General features: G+C 35.4%; 1 protein-coding gene across 5 annotated transcripts; it reads left to right on the top strand.

Moving 5' to 3' along the window:
- Nucleotides 1-2504: 2504 nt before the first annotated feature.
- Nucleotides 2505-18165, top strand: LOC128211568 (3-phosphoinositide-dependent protein kinase 1-like). 5 transcript variants are annotated; one of them, XM_052916522.1, is made up of 16 exons: nt 2593-2639; nt 4534-4631; nt 4898-5000; nt 5847-5975; nt 6762-6804; nt 7086-7223; nt 7599-7743; nt 8608-8714; nt 9063-9153; nt 10203-10271; nt 10445-10541; nt 10739-10918; nt 11381-11427; nt 12097-12211; nt 13942-14094; nt 14543-18165. In XM_052916522.1, the coding sequence occupies exons 4-16, from the start codon at nt 5862-5864 to the stop codon at nt 14636-14638; spliced, it is 1395 nt and encodes a 464-aa protein (XP_052772482.1). In that variant the 5' UTR covers nt 2593-2639; nt 4534-4631; nt 4898-5000; nt 5847-5861; the 3' UTR covers nt 14639-18165. The 5 variants fall into 5 exon arrangements, with proteins under 5 accessions (XP_052772491.1, XP_052772498.1, XP_052772482.1 ...); XM_052916553.1 differs by having other exon boundaries at nt 2595-2639; nt 9066-9153; XM_052916548.1 differs by having other exon boundaries at nt 2618-2639; nt 4534-4645.
- Nucleotides 18166-18853: the final 688 nt, after the last annotated feature.

The following is an 18853-nucleotide window of genomic DNA, read 5'->3' as shown; positions in this document are numbered from 1 at the left end:
GATATTGGGGCTGGTGGAGTCAAGGTCACTGTTACTAAAATAGAAAAATGGTTTCCAGACGATAACTCATGAAAGGCTTGACAGATTTGAACATTTTTTGGTACACAGGTGTAACATCAGAAGATACAGGTCAAGTTTGATAGATCCTTCAAAAACTAAATGAGCAAATATTTACCTTTAAAGTAATTGACACTTGGGAAGATGAACAAACAAAACAAATCCAGCATGCTTCATTTGAACCAGATGCCAGTGGAATACCAGCAGAACTTAAGTATGGCATATTTGCCACAGTAGTGCTTTCTACAAATATTGACCTGTCAGATGGACTTGTTAATTCGGCTACAGGAACAGTCCCAGGATTTATTCCCAGGTGGATAAGGATGCATTCAAGCCCAAATATGTACTTGTAAAATTTGATGATGATCGTGTTGGAAAAAAAGCTTGTGAATGCTCTAGATGTCTTATTCCAGAAGAGATCAGCTAGAGCCTCAGCTAGTTTTTCTTGTCAGCAGTGTAAATTACTCAACAGATTTAAATAAAACAATACATGCATGATAAAAGAAGATGCAGTGTGCAGTAACCTTGGAGTTATGGCCTCTTTTCAAAGGAATGGTTTGCCATTCCTGTGTCCAGGCGGCATTTGGGGGTATTCGTCACTCCTGTGACAGCTCTAGTTTATTCAGAACTCAACTATCCTTTAGTGTTTACAAGTTATTATGAGATTACATCATGAGACCACAGGCTCTATTTTTTGTCTTACATTTAGTAATGCATACATGTACATGTGTAAAATAAACACAAAGAAAGATAGCAATTTTTTTTTAATAATCAGTCAGTTACAAATACTACAAGCAGTTGAATATTATATATGTTTTTTAAAAAACAAAAAACATTTCCTTTCAGAAAACTAAGACAACTAAATTCTTACATGATTAGAAGTAAACGGTTACATGTTTCAAAAATCACTTTAAAACCACAAACATGAGACGTTGAGAACCAATATTTTAGCAGTAAAATTACAAAGAAAATTTGTAATAAGGTTATGTAGTGACTTACTGACTTGATAAGAATATGACTTGATAATTTAACATACAAACACCTTAACATTTCAACATAAACTAGCATTAACTAGGAGTTGGTAGCGGTTACGTCCCTTGTTTCTATAATCGATTGTTCAAATTTCACTATCGATTGTCGCCGAAGTAGGCCTTTCCGATTAATTGTCGATTATAAAGATCATCGGCACAACACTAGTATAAATTGAAGATACCTTAGCTGGCAAAGCTAATGGCTAGCTATTGTGACCCTACATCACAGACATATAATGTCATATACAGCAAAAAACAACAACAACGCTACTACATTATTAAAAGAAACATTATCAAAATGTTTAATCAACAAGTAAGTGAAATAGTGCAAACAGTTTAAAAAGCGCAAACAGTTTTTCTCTCTGGTTTGTACCAGCAGAGTTATTGCTCTTGACCTAGCAAAAACATAGTACGTTCAGACTGTGCAATATGGTACACTGAAAGTTGATAATTGAGAAACCAAAAAATTGATGTGCGACTTCAGGGGTCAGTTTTACATATTAAAAAAATACCCGTCTATATTACTGGTAAATATCTGTTTTAATTGGATCATGGATAAATTTTACCCATCAGATTGCATGATATAGAACAGATTTTGAACAGAAAAGATCATATAATAAAAAAGTTCTTAACCAACATATATTTATATATTATATAAATCCAATGAAGTATGACCATAGGATTGATATAGAAGATTTCAACTTGGGACAGATTTTCACACAGGCATATTGATTAATTAACAGTCCGGTTAGTTTCAACATTCAACATTGAACTGTCCTCTGTTAAAATACCCTTGTGGTCAATGTTTAATTCAAAATCAAAATTTAATGTTACACCAGTTGAGTCCATGCATGTCACCTTGGTTTTGTTACATCTTTGCAATTAACTATTCCTAGGGAACGTTGTGAGCTCAATGTCTCCCAGGACTTCAACCTCAAGACTCTTCAACCCCTTTATCATTTGGGAAATCAAGACTTCAACCTCTTTAATTGTTATTTTAACCCCTAAAAGGCCTAAGACTTTTTTAGCCCTTTGTCAACGAAGACATTTCAATCCCTAATAAATGCCTTTAAAAATTAAAACCAATAATTATTTACATACAACATTTATTTCTATTCGCAAGCCCCAATTTCTAGAAACTTCTTAAGCTTAACAGGCTTAAGTAGCTTATTTCAATTAGCCAAAATACATACTTAAATTGGATTTTGATTAATGAAAAATGATTTATTGTAGTTAGCATAATGATAATTTCTATCTAAAGCATAACAGCTCTTTAAGAAGTAAATATTAAGCTAATTATTGCAAGACAAAAATAGTGTGCTCAGCTTTATCCTGTTATAAGGGACTTAAGAAGTTTCGAGAAATTGGTGTGCTGATTCTTTATTAAAAAGTGTTCTGTGCTCCGCTGTGCGATTCACGTAACGAAACAAAAATACAACACTGCGCTTGCGTATTTGTTTGAGAACCGCTTCCGGGTTTACATTTTTTACTATTTCTTTATCTTTTTTTATCAATTTAACTTGAAAACATATCCTATTGCAATAGTTACAGGTACGTCATATATTATTACAATATTAATTATTTGTCATGGTCTTGTCAGTTGAATGGGAATGTTTATATTTCACTGTAACACAATTTCCGAACTGGCAAAAGAGTAGACTAGAGATCTGTCACTCTCTCTCTGTCATTGACAGAGCAGAAAATAAATGTATTATACATACATGTGATAATTTCTTGGGTCGATTCCGGGACACTCGTCGTTATGTCAACGCACACTAGGGGGGTTCGGGGGCATGCCCCCCCCGGAATTTTTTTTAAATGGGGAACGTCTGTGGTGCATTCCATAGCATATCTGGGGCTATTTTAGTCGTTTTTAACGTCGGGAAAATGTACCTATTTTGACTGTCAAGACGTATTTTTTACCTGACATGGTTGTTTTTTTTTCTGCATTTTCTTGAAAAAATAAAACCACCAGATATTTTCCCAGGCTTTAAATGAAGTGCTAACCAGGAGGATATGCAGTCTACTTTCGGTTTCATCAAAACAGGATATAAACAACTATACGGGCACCTGTTTTCCCGCGCTTTTGAGAACATGCGTTACGAAATATTTATTTTTTCATCACATTTAAAACGTTTGCAATTAATGACACACAATATTTTCCAGACGATAAAGAAGATTTTTCAGTCGATGAGCTTTTTTCCGTTTGGAGATGCATATAATTTTGATAGAGACGTGTCAACAATCAGCTGTATAAAGCGATCACGTGACTTACCATGGTCACGTGATTAAAGCACTCTATATAACCGTCTGTAAACCCCATATCGTCAGTTTTATTTCGGCGTAAAAATACGTAAAAATACACACGATAGTTCGGAAACGGTCAAAACACTAAAATTCCTTGTTTTCCGTGTTTTAATTTTGTTTTTTTTACTCATTTTGTCACTTTCTTTGAACTTACCTTCATGCTCGTTTGTTGGTAAAATGTGTGAAAAACATCAATTCATCAATTAAAAGCTATCATTCATAAGACCAAACAAATCCATATGAAAACAATGAATTAGTATACAAGAACCCTCCCCCACTCGTTAAGCACAACAATAGGCCGATAGATCAATTATCGGGTGATTGACGATGACCTCGACGACACACGTACCAATTAACGGATTAGTGTCAACATGTCCTGTGTTTTACGACCAGTGTCCCGGACAGGCAAAATAGCTGACTTACAATGGTAAAATTAAGATAATCGATTCCGATTCCGAGATTTTTTTTTTCGTTTTTTTTTTTTATGACTTTCCGGGACAAACATGCACCCTCCGTGACTCCGTGACAGAGATACGATTTCCGGGACAATCCCGGACGTCCGGGACGTTATCACATGTATGGTATTATATATAGGTCCATTTTTTTTTCGTTGGATTCTTGCACTACTTAGAAATACGTCAGTCTTATACTGGTTAAAACCAATAAATGGGAAGAGTTGCCAACTATTTCAGTATCAAACCCTAGGAAGAATTGGACACCAAGGCTTGATATTCTAAAATAATAGACGCGTTATACGGGATTCTTTCAATCCATAACGTCTAAATGGGTTTGTGCAAAAACTGGGTGGGTTTGAAAAATATTGAAATTGGGTTTAGTGAAGTGTTTTAGTTTGAAATGGATTATAAAGGTTTATATTCATATTTTACAATGAAAGTACAAAGCTATTTTGCACAAAACAAGCATTAAACACATGATCTATCTTCCAACAAAACGAAACTTGACTGACACAGACAACAATTATGCAAAACGGAACAACTTGACTCAATGGTAATAACTCCCCCACTTCCGACAAGCTTCGTGATAGACTTCGTAAATACAATCGTAACAAGGCGGCCATGACCTAAGGAACCGATTGTTGTAAAACTGTGAACTGCAGTCTTGTGTTATGTTTTGACAGAATGAAATGAAGAGAACCCCATCAAACTGATCCAAGATATTTCATGGACGCAATATACTTTAACCCGGAATCCCGATTGGAACAACTACCCACTTTTGGTACAAAACAATTTGTACATGAAGGATTTGCCATATCAAAAATCATAAAAAAACATCTGTCAACTTACAATTATTTGGACTGCAAGGCTTGTCTGCCATTGCACAAACAAATGTAAAACCGCTATATTTGCATGTAAATTGCCTCACAAATGGATTATTAACATGGGATTAAAATTCTGCAGTGTAAGATGAAACAGTCACTTTAATCTTGGACCAATAATATGTAATCTTACTCCCAGCTTTAATTGATTACGTGTTTATTTCAGTATTTTTGATACAAAGAAAAATGGCACATATGTCTCCAGCTTGTCTCTTCCAGAAGCCTTGCAACAGCCTGAAAAGCAAGATTTCATTCTGCATTTAAAATAAGTAAATAGCCAATGAAACTGTTAGTATATGTAAGAGTTCATTTTGGCGATTTACAGAAAATGGAGCGAGCGCAGCGAGGGCGTAGGCCAAAAGCTTGTACCATTTTCTGTAGATCGAGAAAATGAGCTCTAACTTATTTGGTGTTAGAACTTAGTTGACCCACTAGCTCCCCACTTTGTGTAGTCATATTTATTTGGCGCGAAAGTTCAACTGTCCAGGCATTAGTTTCATTACATGAGTTTCAGGAGATGCTAAAATATCACAGCTTTGTGAATATTTCAAAAAAGCAAATAAAATGGATTGAAAAATGATAATACTACTTTGTTTTAGTATCAACAAAATGTTGATATTTAGGTTTTTACAATAACCTAGGTATGTTTGCATCGTACAAAACTTAACTGGGATGACCTCGTTAAGTTTTTTGTTCAAAATGATTTACAAAAAAATTCACATTTTGGTACTGAATTCGTTTGATTGGTTGTATATTATAAGACCATGTAAAATCAAGAAACATAAATGAAATATTTGTATTTGAATATTTTTTACAGAAAAATAATTTAATTGTGTACTGAATAGATGACATTACGATTTGATAGCTTATTACACATCTATTTCAAATTTGTCATGGTGTTCGCTTCAACTGGCTCCAAAAAACTGCACCAATCATAGTTAATTCAAGCATGCGTAGAGGGCAGAGCGACATAATATGGAGCTGCAGTAAATAGGGTAATTCCTCGATTGACATTGGCCCACAAATATTTACAAACACCAAATTTGACAAAATCTTTGTACAGTCAATTTAATTTTAAAAACATTAGTGTCATGATGTGGTATTATATTTTACAGAGGTATCGAGACACAATGAGCTCAAGTTCTGTTGGTGATTCACCAGGTGAACAGAATGACAAGCCACAGAAGAAAACTCCAAATGATTTTGTGTTTGGAAAAGTTATTGGTGAAGGATCATTTGCTACAGTAATACACTTTCTATTATTAAAAATATCATGAAAACCTTTTTAAGCAGTTTAAAATGAACACTTTTGGTGTCTCATCAAGTGTTGTAATAAAGGTATTTCGGCATTAGTTTTGTTCTCAGCTATACCTATTGAAAATAACATAATTATTCATCATCTAAATTCGAATGAGACTTAGTCCTGGTTTCAGTGTTTTAGCATAATGTTTGGTGGAGTTCAATTATGAGATAAATGTCTAAGTTATTCCATAGTTATGCCCTTTTACTTTAAAAAGATAGTAGATGTATGATCATGTGCAGACTAAAACTAAACGGTGGGCATAATGTTCAGTCGAAGATTCAATTATCAGATGATTCATCATTAGAATACCACTGTTATGCCTTTTTTAACATATATGTATATAGTAAAATATAGTTTGTATATTGAGTGTACAGACAGGAGCAAGACTTTTCAACCCAAAGACTTGCAGACAATGATTGAATTACATGTATTGTCATTCAATCATAATGTGTTTTGCTCTTATTATCTGGATCGAGTTATGCCCCTTTTACATTGAAATACAGTTGGTGTATTTCTTATTGGCTATAATAGTCAAAGTTCTAAATTTCAAAACAGTTTGCTCCTTTAACATGTTTTTTTTAGTTTTACGATGATAGGTGCTCCTGACAGGCAACACATACCTTTCCATGAAAGACCAATGACCTCTTTTCATTTAACTTAGATATTGGTTTTGAAATGATAATGACTGTCAATGAAAACTTGTGTATTGTGTTTTCCTTCCTTACAGGTCTATCTTGCAAAAGAAATCAGTACAGGAGCAGAATTTGCAAGTAAGTACATGCAATGTACACATAGCACAGCACTGCAGAAAGTTCATGTATTGATCCACCACATGGGCTGTGAACGCTTAACTTATGTAGGGAATTAAAACTTCAAATATTGCTTTTAATTCTATTGTATTTTTACTCTTCATTCACCTCAAGAATTTTGCGTTCACTTCATAAACAAATGGTAATGAGTAACAATTTCTACCAGTTGTGTAAAAACAATTACAATTATTCAGTTACGCTCAAGTTAAAGTAAAGGTTAAGTTGATTTACTTTGTGTTCAGTTAAAGTATTGGAGAAGAAGCACATAATGCGTGAACGCAAGACAGAGTATGTGATGCGAGAGAAGGAGGTCTTGATGAAGCTCAACCACCCTTTCTTCATACGGCTTTACTTCACCTTCCAGGATGTGGACAGACTCTGTATCCTTTCAATGTGTTATATCAGTTAAAGGTACTACTATCAAGGATGTCCAATACGCCAAAATGTAGGCTCTGACTATTTAAATGAGTAAGCAGGTCAATCAATGAACTCCAGTGCAAAAACAGTCATGGAGTGTTTATTACTGCAATTAAAGGCAAAACATGTTCTGTATAAGAAAAAAAAAATGTACATGTATCATTAATAAGAATTCCTACCAATAAGGGTATGACTTTATGCATTGCGTTTAAATTATTGCAAATTACATTTGTTCCTGGAAACACTCACTGTTGATATGTTTTCCTTCCATTGAAGAAAGTAAGTCCATATATGGTGAAACAATATGATAAGTTTATTATGTCTTTAACACTTGTCAGACTTTGTGTTGAACTATGCTCGTCGAGGTGAATTATTGGACTACCTCCACCGCCTGTCCTCGTTTGATGAAGACTGCTCCCGTCACTACACAGCAGAGATTGTCAAGGCTCTCGAGTACCTCCATGGAGTAAACATTGTACACAGGTATGACCTGGAACCATATATGGTCATGCAGGTATGACCTGGAACCATATATGGTCAAGCATTTACCGCTGAATTTTTAAGGCAAGAGGGGGACACATGGGTTTGCTTTTATCCATCTATGAATGCATTTGTCCATCAGTAGTGGCGCTGGTGTCAAAACCTTGGTTTAGGTTTTTGCATGTAAGCACCTTCAAGCCATTATCTTAGCAAATACATCATGTATTGCATTGACATATGGCAGAAGTTTGCAAAAATTTTATCACGCAGAAAATATATTAATAACTTTTGAAACAACTATTAATAATTTGAATCAATCATTCTTTAACAAAAAAAATATGGAACATATCATTTTCAATCTTAAATATCAAGAGTATATCTTTGACCACATCCAGGAACTTGGCATTTAGTTATAATGTCCAATAACCTATGCCTTAATGAAATACATTATATTCTAGCATACTGGATAGGCATTTCTTTTATAAAACACTCAATGTAACCATAGTTATGAGATTTCAATAGATGAGTCCCATTAACATTAACTTTACAAAAATATTCCTTAAAAACAAAACAAAATAACCCCTTAAAGACGTGATATCGAAGGAACTTATTGATGTATGCAGTGAATACAAATTACTGCGCGTCATGACGTCAGTAAACATCATCGCACGCGCTTTTTGGTGAAATGTACAAAAATGCGCTTTCTTATGTATTTTCTTCACAAAAAATGTAATTAAAGGTATGCTAGAAAAAATATATATCGTGTGTCCGTTCCGGATAGAAAAATATTTACAGATATTATTATTAAACAAGGAAAGTAAACATTTTGTTTAAAAGATGATTAGTAATAATGCTTTATCATTTCAGGGATTTAAAACCAGAAAACATTCTCCTAAATGATGAAATGCACATTCAGATTACAGACTTTGGTTCTGCTAAAATAATCAAAGGGAACACAGACAATTCCCAGAATGGTGAGTATTTCCCTTGCAGGTTTGCTTGATTTTGTCACAACAACATGGGACATTCACTGTCCTTGTCTGTCTTATCCAACAATTGAATTTTAATTGAAAGTTGTTGAGGTTAATTTTAAAGATAGTGTAAATTTACATTAGTTATGAAAAGTTTGATTTGAAAACTATACAGATCTGTTTCAATCTGTATACTCGCACAACAGGGGTTAGGTAGATTCTTCTCTTGTTCAAGGGATTAAATGTGAATAAATACAATGATGAAATCATGTACTTCTTCAACTATGTAATTAAATAACTTATTCTGTAATATTTAATATTTATTTGAAATAATCAGATGTTTTTATTCAGAAGAAAATGAGCCCAAGCGGAAGAACTCCTTTGTTGGTACAGCCCAGTATGTGTCCCCAGAAGTGCTTACCAGTAAACATGCCAGTAAAAGGTACTAAGACCCACAGCTTTATGTATTGAATAAGATCCAGAATGCCATTGACTCAAATATCTCCTAGTGGTGACTGTTTACTTACTACTTTTCAGTGTGATAACATGTTGTTTCCCTCAATTATTTAACACATGCAGGGAGGAATTTCCTAAAAGTTTATACAACTTTTCAGTATGAAGTCAATACCAGTTTAAAAAACTTGCTATTTTGGGTTATATATATATAGCATTCATATATTGATTGACTTATGTTTGATTCAAGATGCTAATTGCTTGTGGATTCTTTTCTGTTTACTCTCAAGTACATGTAAATGTTGATTGTTGTTTATTTATGGATACTTAGCACTATGGATTAAGTGATAATCGAGTATTGCCAAAAAACAGTTACTGGTCTCCTTAAGTCAACATTATTTGAAAGATTTTCAAAAATCTATTATTTCTGACATTAACATAATTGTCTTTGATTACAAAACACAGAGTAACATTTAAAAATGGAACAAATACAAAACCAAAACAAAGTTTTTTAGTCAATGACTTTTTTCACAGCTGTTAATATAGGCTAGGATTATAGAACATTGACATATTTGGCAGTTACAGGCTTATATTACTTCAATATAGCATATTTCCTGATGTTTTCTATGAAATGCATAATGTTCAATTTTTTCAAAGCCCGACACATTATGTGCCCTATTCTCCCTTAGCACCATGTCCCTTTGCTGCACCCTGACTTTTTTTATATTGGGCTAAAAGCCTATGTTTACCTTGGCCATAGCTCAAAAACCTTCAACAACAGGATTAAACATTGGTACACATGTTGCCAGAGACAGTTTGCACATTGATAACGAGGACTTGATGAACAGCAGGCTAGCTTTGGCATTTATTATTCGGCGCTCTTTTTGATAAATCTTTCTTTTCCCAAGAATTCAGTTGTCAATGTTATGGTAAAAAAAAATTTGCATTTGGTATATACTTTCTAGTTTTAAATATGAATAAGTAAGTGCAGTATACACGCATACTTACTTCAGCCACATTGTTTATTTTGTTATACAGTTCTGACTTGTGGGCTCTGGGCTGTATACTTTACCAGTTTTTGTCTGGAGAACCACCCTTTAGGGGAGGGTAAGTTATAAGTTTTATGAATACTCAGTTGTAATTTGTACTCTATGGCTAATTTATAATGCATTTATTAAACCAAAGTTATGGCAGTCATAAAACTGCACTTGAAAAATGAATTGTATTTAACCTTATAGATATTTTATATGTACAAGAAATGATTTTGTTTTATTTTTCAGGCATGAGTACCAAATATTTCAAAAGATAACAAAGTTAGAATATGAATTTCCAGAAGGCTTTAGTCCTGTTGCACGAGATTTAGTAGAAAAATTATTAGTAAGTCTTAATACTATTCTTAATTGCATTGGTATTTTAAACCCTGTAACTTCTGCAAAATATCTTAATGATGACTGTTATAATAATAATCCTTGCCGGTTCTGAATTCGATGAAAAGTACACTGTACCTGATGTAAGACATTTGTCTTTAAGCCAGCCATGTTGTCAGTTCTGTGATATGTGACCCCTATATGCAGGTATTGGAACCGGACAAGCGGCTGGGTAGTGATGAGACTGGTGGGTTTGAGCACCTGAAGGGGCACGGGCTCTTTAAGGGTGTGGACTGGGACAATATTGAGACATCCAAGCCCCCAGAGCTGGTACCGTACCTCCCTGCCACCGCCAGTAACCCAGAGTCCTGCTGGAGCACTATGAAGGTGGGTGATGGGGGATTTGTTTATGTGAGTAGATTAGCATTTGAATTTCAAACACTGATTCGTATGGCTCTTTACTGCATTTTAAAATGAAATATATAAGTTGCAATCATCAATTCATAATAATGTAGCCATTTCTAGTTTGTCTATTATTATTGTATAAACAAAAAAGACAGGATATCATGTCGTTTGTGTTTTTATGGTTGACATGCAAAATTTTAAACCTTGGCCAAAAATAGAAGTTGTTAAAGGTTAAAGGTATTTCCATTATAATTGGTACACATTTTACCACTGATAATATGTACATTCATAGGAAAAGGGGTAACTTTGCATTTAATAATTTACGCTTTAAGCTTCTTGGTCAAGTGGAGTAAAAAGAACAGCCAACAAGTAATGGCATCCACTGTAGGTGCTGTTGATATAAAAGTTGTCCAGCATATTAAAACTCAAATTGTTTTGTTTCAGCCTGGCCTTACAGACAAAAGAATTGGTGAAATATTAACCTCACACTTGTAAGTAATTGTTGACTTGACCCCTTTAATGATTTGTTCTCTTATAGAGAATATGATTATGAGCTGCAGCCTGCAATTTTGGTCCTCTTGACGAAAGTTGACAAAATATTAGATTACCGGTAGATATGGTATTAAAAAGGATTTGAGTATCTTATATTTTTAAACAGTTATAATAATATAATTATTTGTTTTCACTACCCATATGTCTATTAAATAATTGAAATCAATTGTTTGGGTGTAATGTATTTGAAATCAGTCCATCATTTCACAACAATAATTGATCAACAGCCTAGACCACTGGCCTATGGAGTCAGCTGCCAAAATCAGCTGATTGAAGAGTAATTAATTGTCACCTGCAAATTCATTGGAAGAAGAGTTTTCATACCTGTCTCATGCATTCATTTAAATGAGATTTTGTCAGTGAATTATCTCATGGTATTAATAAAGTGTTTAGCAATAAATACCGTGGTTGCCGATGATGATTAAAACTGATGGAGTCCAACATTTTCCTGCAATGGTGTTTTTCTGAAAAAAATTGGTGAAAAAAAAATTCTATGCAGGATATCAAATGTTCAACAGTCCTGAAATGTTACAACTTACATAACATGTTATAAAAATGGTTGTATTTCTAGTGATAAAAGATTAATTTTCATGACCTGTATCTTTCAGTATCACAGAGGCAGAGAGGAAGGAGCGTTTAGAGCACCAGGCACAAACTAACGAGTATCACAAATTTACAGAGGGCCATCTCATCCTGAAACAAGGGCTTATTGATAAACGCAAAGTAATTGAAGCTACATATACTTATATTGTTAGTCGCGTGTGTAATCATGAGGGTAGGTGGGTCTGCAATCATATTGTAAGTCGAGTGTGTAATCATGTTGTTAGGTGGGTCTGCAATCATATTGTAAGTCGAGTGTGTAATCATGTTGTTAGGTGGGTCTGCAATCATGAGGGTAGGTGGGTCTGCAATCATATTGTAAGTCGAGTGTGTAATCATGTTGTTAGGTGGGTCTGCAATCATGAGGGTAGGTGGGTCTGCAATCATATTGTAAGTCGAGTGTGTAATCATGTTGGTAGGTGGGTCTGCAATCATATTGTAAGTCTAGTGTGTAATCATGTTGTTAGGTGGGTCTGCAATCATATTGTAAGTCGAGTGTGTAATCATGTTGGTAGGTGGGTCTGCAATCATATTGTAAGTCTAGTGTGTAATCATGTTGTTAGGTGGGTCTGCAATCATGAGGGTAGGTGGGTCTGCAATCATATTGTAAGTTGAGTGTGTAATCATGTTGGTAGGTGGGTCTGCAATCATATTGTAAGTCTAGTGTGTAATCATGTTGTTAGGTGGGTCTGCAATCATATTGTAAGTCGAGTGTGTAATCATGTTGTTAGGTGGATCTGCAATCATGAGGGTAGGTGGGTCTGCAATCATATTGTTAGTTGAGTGTGTAATCATGTTGTTAGGTGGGTCTGCAATCATATTGTAAGTGGAGTGTGTAATCATGTTGTTAGGTGGGTTTGCAATCCTATTCTTAGTTGAGTGTGTAATCATGTTCGTAGGTGGGTCTGCAATCATATTGTTAGTCGCGTGTGTAATCATGTTGTTAGGTGGGTTTGCAATCATATTGTTAGTCGCGTGTGTAATCATGTTGTTAGGTGGGTTTGCAATCATATTGTAAGTCGAGTGTGTAATCATGTTGTTAGGTGGGTCTGCAATCCTATTCTTAGTTGAGTGTGTAATCATGTGGGTCTGCAATCATATTGTTAGTTGAGTGTGTAATCATGTTGGTAGGTTGTTCTGCAGTCATGGTTGTAATTTGGTCAGCAATAATGTTTTTAGGCAGGTCTGCAATGTTTCTATGGGATGGGGGGATGCAATAGTGTTTTTAGCTGGGTGTATTATAGTGTTGGTAGGAGGGCCTGCAATCATGGTTGTAATTGGGTTTGCATTGATGCTTTATTAAGGCAGGTCAGCATTTGTGTTGGTAGGCAGGTTTGGAATACTGTTGGTATGCTGGTCTGCAATTGTGTTTGTTAGCAGGTCTGCAATCATAATGGTAGGCAGGTCTGCAATCAAGTTGTTTACTGGGTCTAAATCCTGTTTGTAAGCTGGTCTGCAATTGTGTTGATAGGCAGGTCTGCAATCATGTTGTTTACTGGGTCTACAATCGTGTTTGTAAGCTTGTCTGCAATGGTGTTGGTAGGTGGGTCTACAATTGCATACGTAGGGTTGTCTGCTTTTGTGTCCTATGTTGAAAACTTTGAAAATCTACTCTGACAGAATCTGCTGGCCTTATTTTAAATTATTTATAGAAATGTTCCTTCAGTGATCCTGTATCAAATTCTTTCACCCAAATTGCTATAGTCACCTGTGAGTTAGTGCCCTTTAATTATAGAGATGTCTAGAGCACCATTAAAGATTTACTCAGGTGAGCGATCAAGGGCCATCTAAATTCTGTGTTTCATAAATTCAAATGTGACTTCATCTTAGCACTATTGTCTTCAATTTTTCAGGGCTTGTTTGCGCGAAGGCGAATGTTTCTGCTAACAGAAGGCCCCCATCTCTACTATGTAGATCCATCCAATAAGGTTCTCAAGGGCCAGATTCCATGGTCCAAGGATCTTAAAACTGAGCAAAAGAACTTTAAAATATTTTTTGTACATACAGTAAGTTTTACAAGTTTTAAAGTTTATTAACCAGGTTTTCACAAAGTGAAACCTGGTTATTAGAATGACGAATGTCGTTGTTCAGGCGGGCGGCCGGCCGGGCGGGCGGGCGTCAGGGCGGCGTCAAACTCACCTATGAAACTGAATAATTTCAGTAAGGGTTGACATTTCTTGACCAAACTTGGTCTATAGGAAACCTTTCATGGGATTGCGTTTGGGGTCTCTATGGTCAAGGTCACTGTTACTAAAAATAAAAATACAGACACAGGCTGAAGTTCTTCTGTCAATCATTGAAAACAGGTTTCGTCACATTGCGGCATTTCTTGTTTAATATTAAAAGGAGATAAACAATTATTGAGAACTAAACAATGACATAAAAAATTGTCTTTGAGATATTGTGAAAAAAGCCTACAAAAATAATTCAAAGCCATGTTTTTGCGTGTTTCAGCCAAATCGAACATACTACCTAGAAGAACCCCAAAAACGAGCAGTAGACTGGTGCAAGGAAATAGATAAAGTTTGTGAGATGTACTACGGAAAATGAGAAACCAGCCTTTACAAACTGGACACAAAAAAATGTTGATATTAAGAATAGATACTAGAAGCTGTTTTCTTGGCTAAAGATCCAGTGTTTGATGCAGATTTTTCAATTATGGCATCCTGTCATTGTGCAGAAAAAAACAGTGATAAAATGTGCTTATTCCAAATTGCATTCAGTTTCATTCAGTTTTGTTTTATCAATTTGAAACTGAAAGAAATATAAGTCCATTTATTTTGTACATACTGTGATACAGGACCATCAGAATTACAATATTATGTAAACTAGTTCGGAAATAAGGTCTTGTTTGGAACTTTTAATATATTCAGACAAGCAATTGTTTAATCAGAGTTCCTGAAGAAATTGTGGGATAGTATTGATGGCTCTGTAGAAAAAACAACATTACATATTATTATGCCCCCCTTCGAAGAAGAGGGGTATATTGCTTCGCACATGTCGGTCCGTCGGTAGACCAAAGCTTGTCCGAGTGATAACTCAACAATTCCTGGGCATATGGTCATCAGTGACCTTTAATGGTAAAATAATTTCAAAGCTTGTCCGAGTGATAACTCAACAATGCCTAGACTTTTGGTCATCAAACTTGATATCGAAGTTGGGCCTGACCAGTAGATGACCCCTATTGTTTTTGGGGTCATCAGGTCAAAGATCAAGGTCACTGTGACCTTGAATGATAAAAGGTTGTCCGAGTGATAACTCAACCATGCCTGCACCCATTGCCCTCAGACTTGACTTGGAGGTTGGGCCTGACCAGTAGATGACCCCTATTGATTTTAGACTGTGACCTTGAAAGTAAACTCGACAAGTACTGGATCTATGGTCATCAAACTTGACATGAAGGTTGGGCCTGACCAGTAGATGACCCCTATTGACTTTGGGGTCATTGGGCAAAGGTCAAGGTCATAGTAACTTTTAACACAAGAAACTTAACAAATCTTCTCCCAGTGATATCTCAGCAATGCATCAACCTATGATTATCAAACTTAACATGGAAGCTGGGCCTGACCAGTAGATGACCCTTATTGATTTTAGGAGTCATCGGGTCAAAGGATAAGGTCACAGTGACCTTGAATGCGAAAATTTTGTTCGAGTGATAACTCTACAATGCCTGCACCCATGGCCCTCAAACTTGACTTGGGGTTGTGTCTGACCTGTAGATGAGCCCTTTAGGGCTTATGATTTTAGGGGTCATCAGGTCAAAGGTCAAGGTCACAGTGACCTTGAACAAAAAAAGCTTGTCTGTTTGATAACTTGACAATGCTTGCACCCATGGCCCTCAAATTTAACAATTAGATTTTTGGTGACCAGCTGATGACTCTTACGGATATTTAGGTCATAGAGTCAAAGGTCATGGTCATAACACACTCTATCCTCACACTTTGAATGGTCATAATCTTAAAACTGCCTCAAAAGCATCCAATGGCAGTGAAAAATCAGCTGTCATTTCAGTCCATGCATATTTCATTCAATTGTACATATAATCCTGACAACAATGGGGGGGGCATAATGTTTGACAAACATCTCTTGTTTTAATTATGCATTTTTAACTCTCCCAATTTCAAGTCTGAAATTGTTAAACAAACTTTATATACTGTAATAGAGAACAAATTTGCAATTGTCATTGTTCCATTTGAAATGTATTCCCTGACCATGACTTCAATCATGAGACCTTGATGAAAACTTCTGAATATGTTTCATATTAGCTTTGTAAGTATGCCCACACTACGAGGAGTGGGTGCATACACATAAGCCGCCTGCCCTGTCACGGACAGCCAGAGTGATAAAACTTGACGGCAATGACAATCAGTATGTGAGGTTGTAGGCCTGGGGTTTTGTGTGTGAATTCACTCAGGAAATGCAGAGGTATGGTCTTTGACCTGGTAGGCTTTATAGCACGCATGTGTCATGCATAGCTCCCAAATATATGAGCTAGTCACAAAACAGGTATGTTAAACAGCACATGAAGTTTTGGATCTGGGGTTTGTAGGTCGCTTCGCCCAATAAGTGCAGAGTTGTCGCCCTTGGTTTTGTGAAAAACTGGCATTTAAAGAATGCAATATTGTGCCGTGCATTTCTCCAAAAGTATGAGAGCCGGATTGATGAAACTTCAAAGTGTTAATGAGTATGGGGTATAGTGTGTGACTGCCACCAGTAAGGTTAGAGTTATGGCCCTTGACTTAGTCAAAAGTATGAAACCTGGAATCTTGATGTCACATCTATCTCAATAAGCTTATTAGTCAGAGTCATGAAACTTGGAAGGAATGTGAACAATGTCTTTCGCAATGACAGGACTACTTTATGGTGGAAAGACTAGTGTTGCCTTTCCATGCACTCATTCATTTGTTGTGCAACTGGTTATTTTAAGATGCATATTGGGCGAAATACTGGCCCTTGCTTTTGTGGCAATGACGGGAAGTGAGGGCATCTGTGTCCTATATACACATTTATAGTTTTTGAATAAGAAACTTAGGCATTTAACCTTTTTCATTTCTGTGGTAGCAGACTAGTAGAAATAACGTGATTTGGAATATCTTTATAGTAAAATTGTTAATGCCATTTCAAATTGTTAAAAAGGTACCTGGTACTGGAAACTATAATATCATACAAGGTTATGGCATGTTTCAACGTTTTTACCAGATTATTTATATTTTATAAATCTACTGCAGCTCTTTATGTCATGCAATACAGCACATTGTTGGATCTCTTGAACATTACATAGTGTTACTGTGATAGATCAAAAAAAATCAGAAGGCCTGGTAATGTTTGGTATAAACACTAAGTTTCAGTAATCCGTTGCTAATAATGTATTGTTGCATTTAGTAGATGGTTATCGGACAGATCGTTCTAGTATCTCCAGGGTTTTTAAGGGGTTTTACCCAAAATTTGACGTACTTGTCCTTTTTTGCTCAAAAATTAAGGCCAGTTCTCTGTTGACCATGTTTTGCTACCATATGTATTAACACTGTTTATGGGTACTATGTCTCTGTAAAGGTCAAAAGCAAACACGGCCACTAGCGCATACTGGACATTAAATAATTCCAAATGACTTCTGTCCACTCTCTTAACCTAAGAAATTCATTTCTGATCAACAAACTTGGCCGGTCACTGTGTGCTGCTAATCTTAATATCTCACTACTTGATATCGGCCATAATATCACTGTACATGTAGATCCATCAAACCATGGCCGCAGAATTCCGTGCATAAAAAAAGAATATCGTCCGATCTTTATCTAATATGATAACACTGATTGTGTAGGAATAATTCCTCAAATAGCCTCAGAGTTACGGTCCTTGAGTTATCCGTAATACAACGTCCTGATAACTCATCGGATGAACCTAGAAGCCTTTCTCATGTTTCTGTTCACATGTACATGTCTACCAGTATTCTAAACTCGAGAAAGATTCAGACAAACCATGACTATGATTACCATTGCGTTATGTACTCATTTCTTCAAGTTTGGCATTATGATATTTGTTGACGTACATTATTTTGAATAAATATACTATTCTGTATTCATATATCTCTGTATATTTATTTTTTGCGAATATACAGCCCCCTGCTACCCTCTATAAACCAAGACGTTATTCTAAGTCACTCTCGATGGCTCGATGCAGCGCGAGGGTCGGGAGCAGCGATTACGAACAGTCTCGTGTCTGAATTCAGACTCGAGAATCAAAATTTTATTTCATTGTTATTTTCATTCCATCCGAGCACTGATGGCAAAGTTTGCTGAAATATATTAGTATTTGAATGTTAAATAGTATTAAGATACATTTTTTTGTAAAAAAAATGGAATAAATTTGATTTTTTGTTCCTTTATAAAAATGCTTTTCTAATATAAAAATTTTTAATATTAGAAAAGCATTTTTATAAAGGAACAAAAAATCAAATTTATTCCATTTTTTTTACAAAAAAAGTATTTTGATTTAAAATACATTTTTTGTAAAAAAAAATGGAATAAATTTGATTTTTTGTATCTTTATAAAAATGCTTTTCTGAGTCTGAGTCTAGACTTGGACTTGAGAGTGTTCGTCATCCTGGCCCCTGGTGTTTTGCTTTTGATAATCCGGTGGAAACCAACTGTTCGGCCTGGTAACCACCGTATAGTGATATAAAACCGTTACTGGTAACGTTTTTTTTGTGAAAACGAAATAATTTCATACACCGGTATAAACATACCTGGCATTATTTCGATATGAGAA

The sequence above is a fragment of the Mya arenaria genome, chromosome 2 (assembly GCF_026914265.1).
Source record: "Mya arenaria isolate MELC-2E11 chromosome 2, ASM2691426v1".
Classification (NCBI taxonomy): Eukaryota; Metazoa; Mollusca; class Bivalvia; order Myida; family Myidae; genus Mya; species Mya arenaria.
The sequence above is the reverse complement of the archived record's forward strand: the minus strand, read 5'-3'. Positions and strand labels throughout refer to the sequence as shown.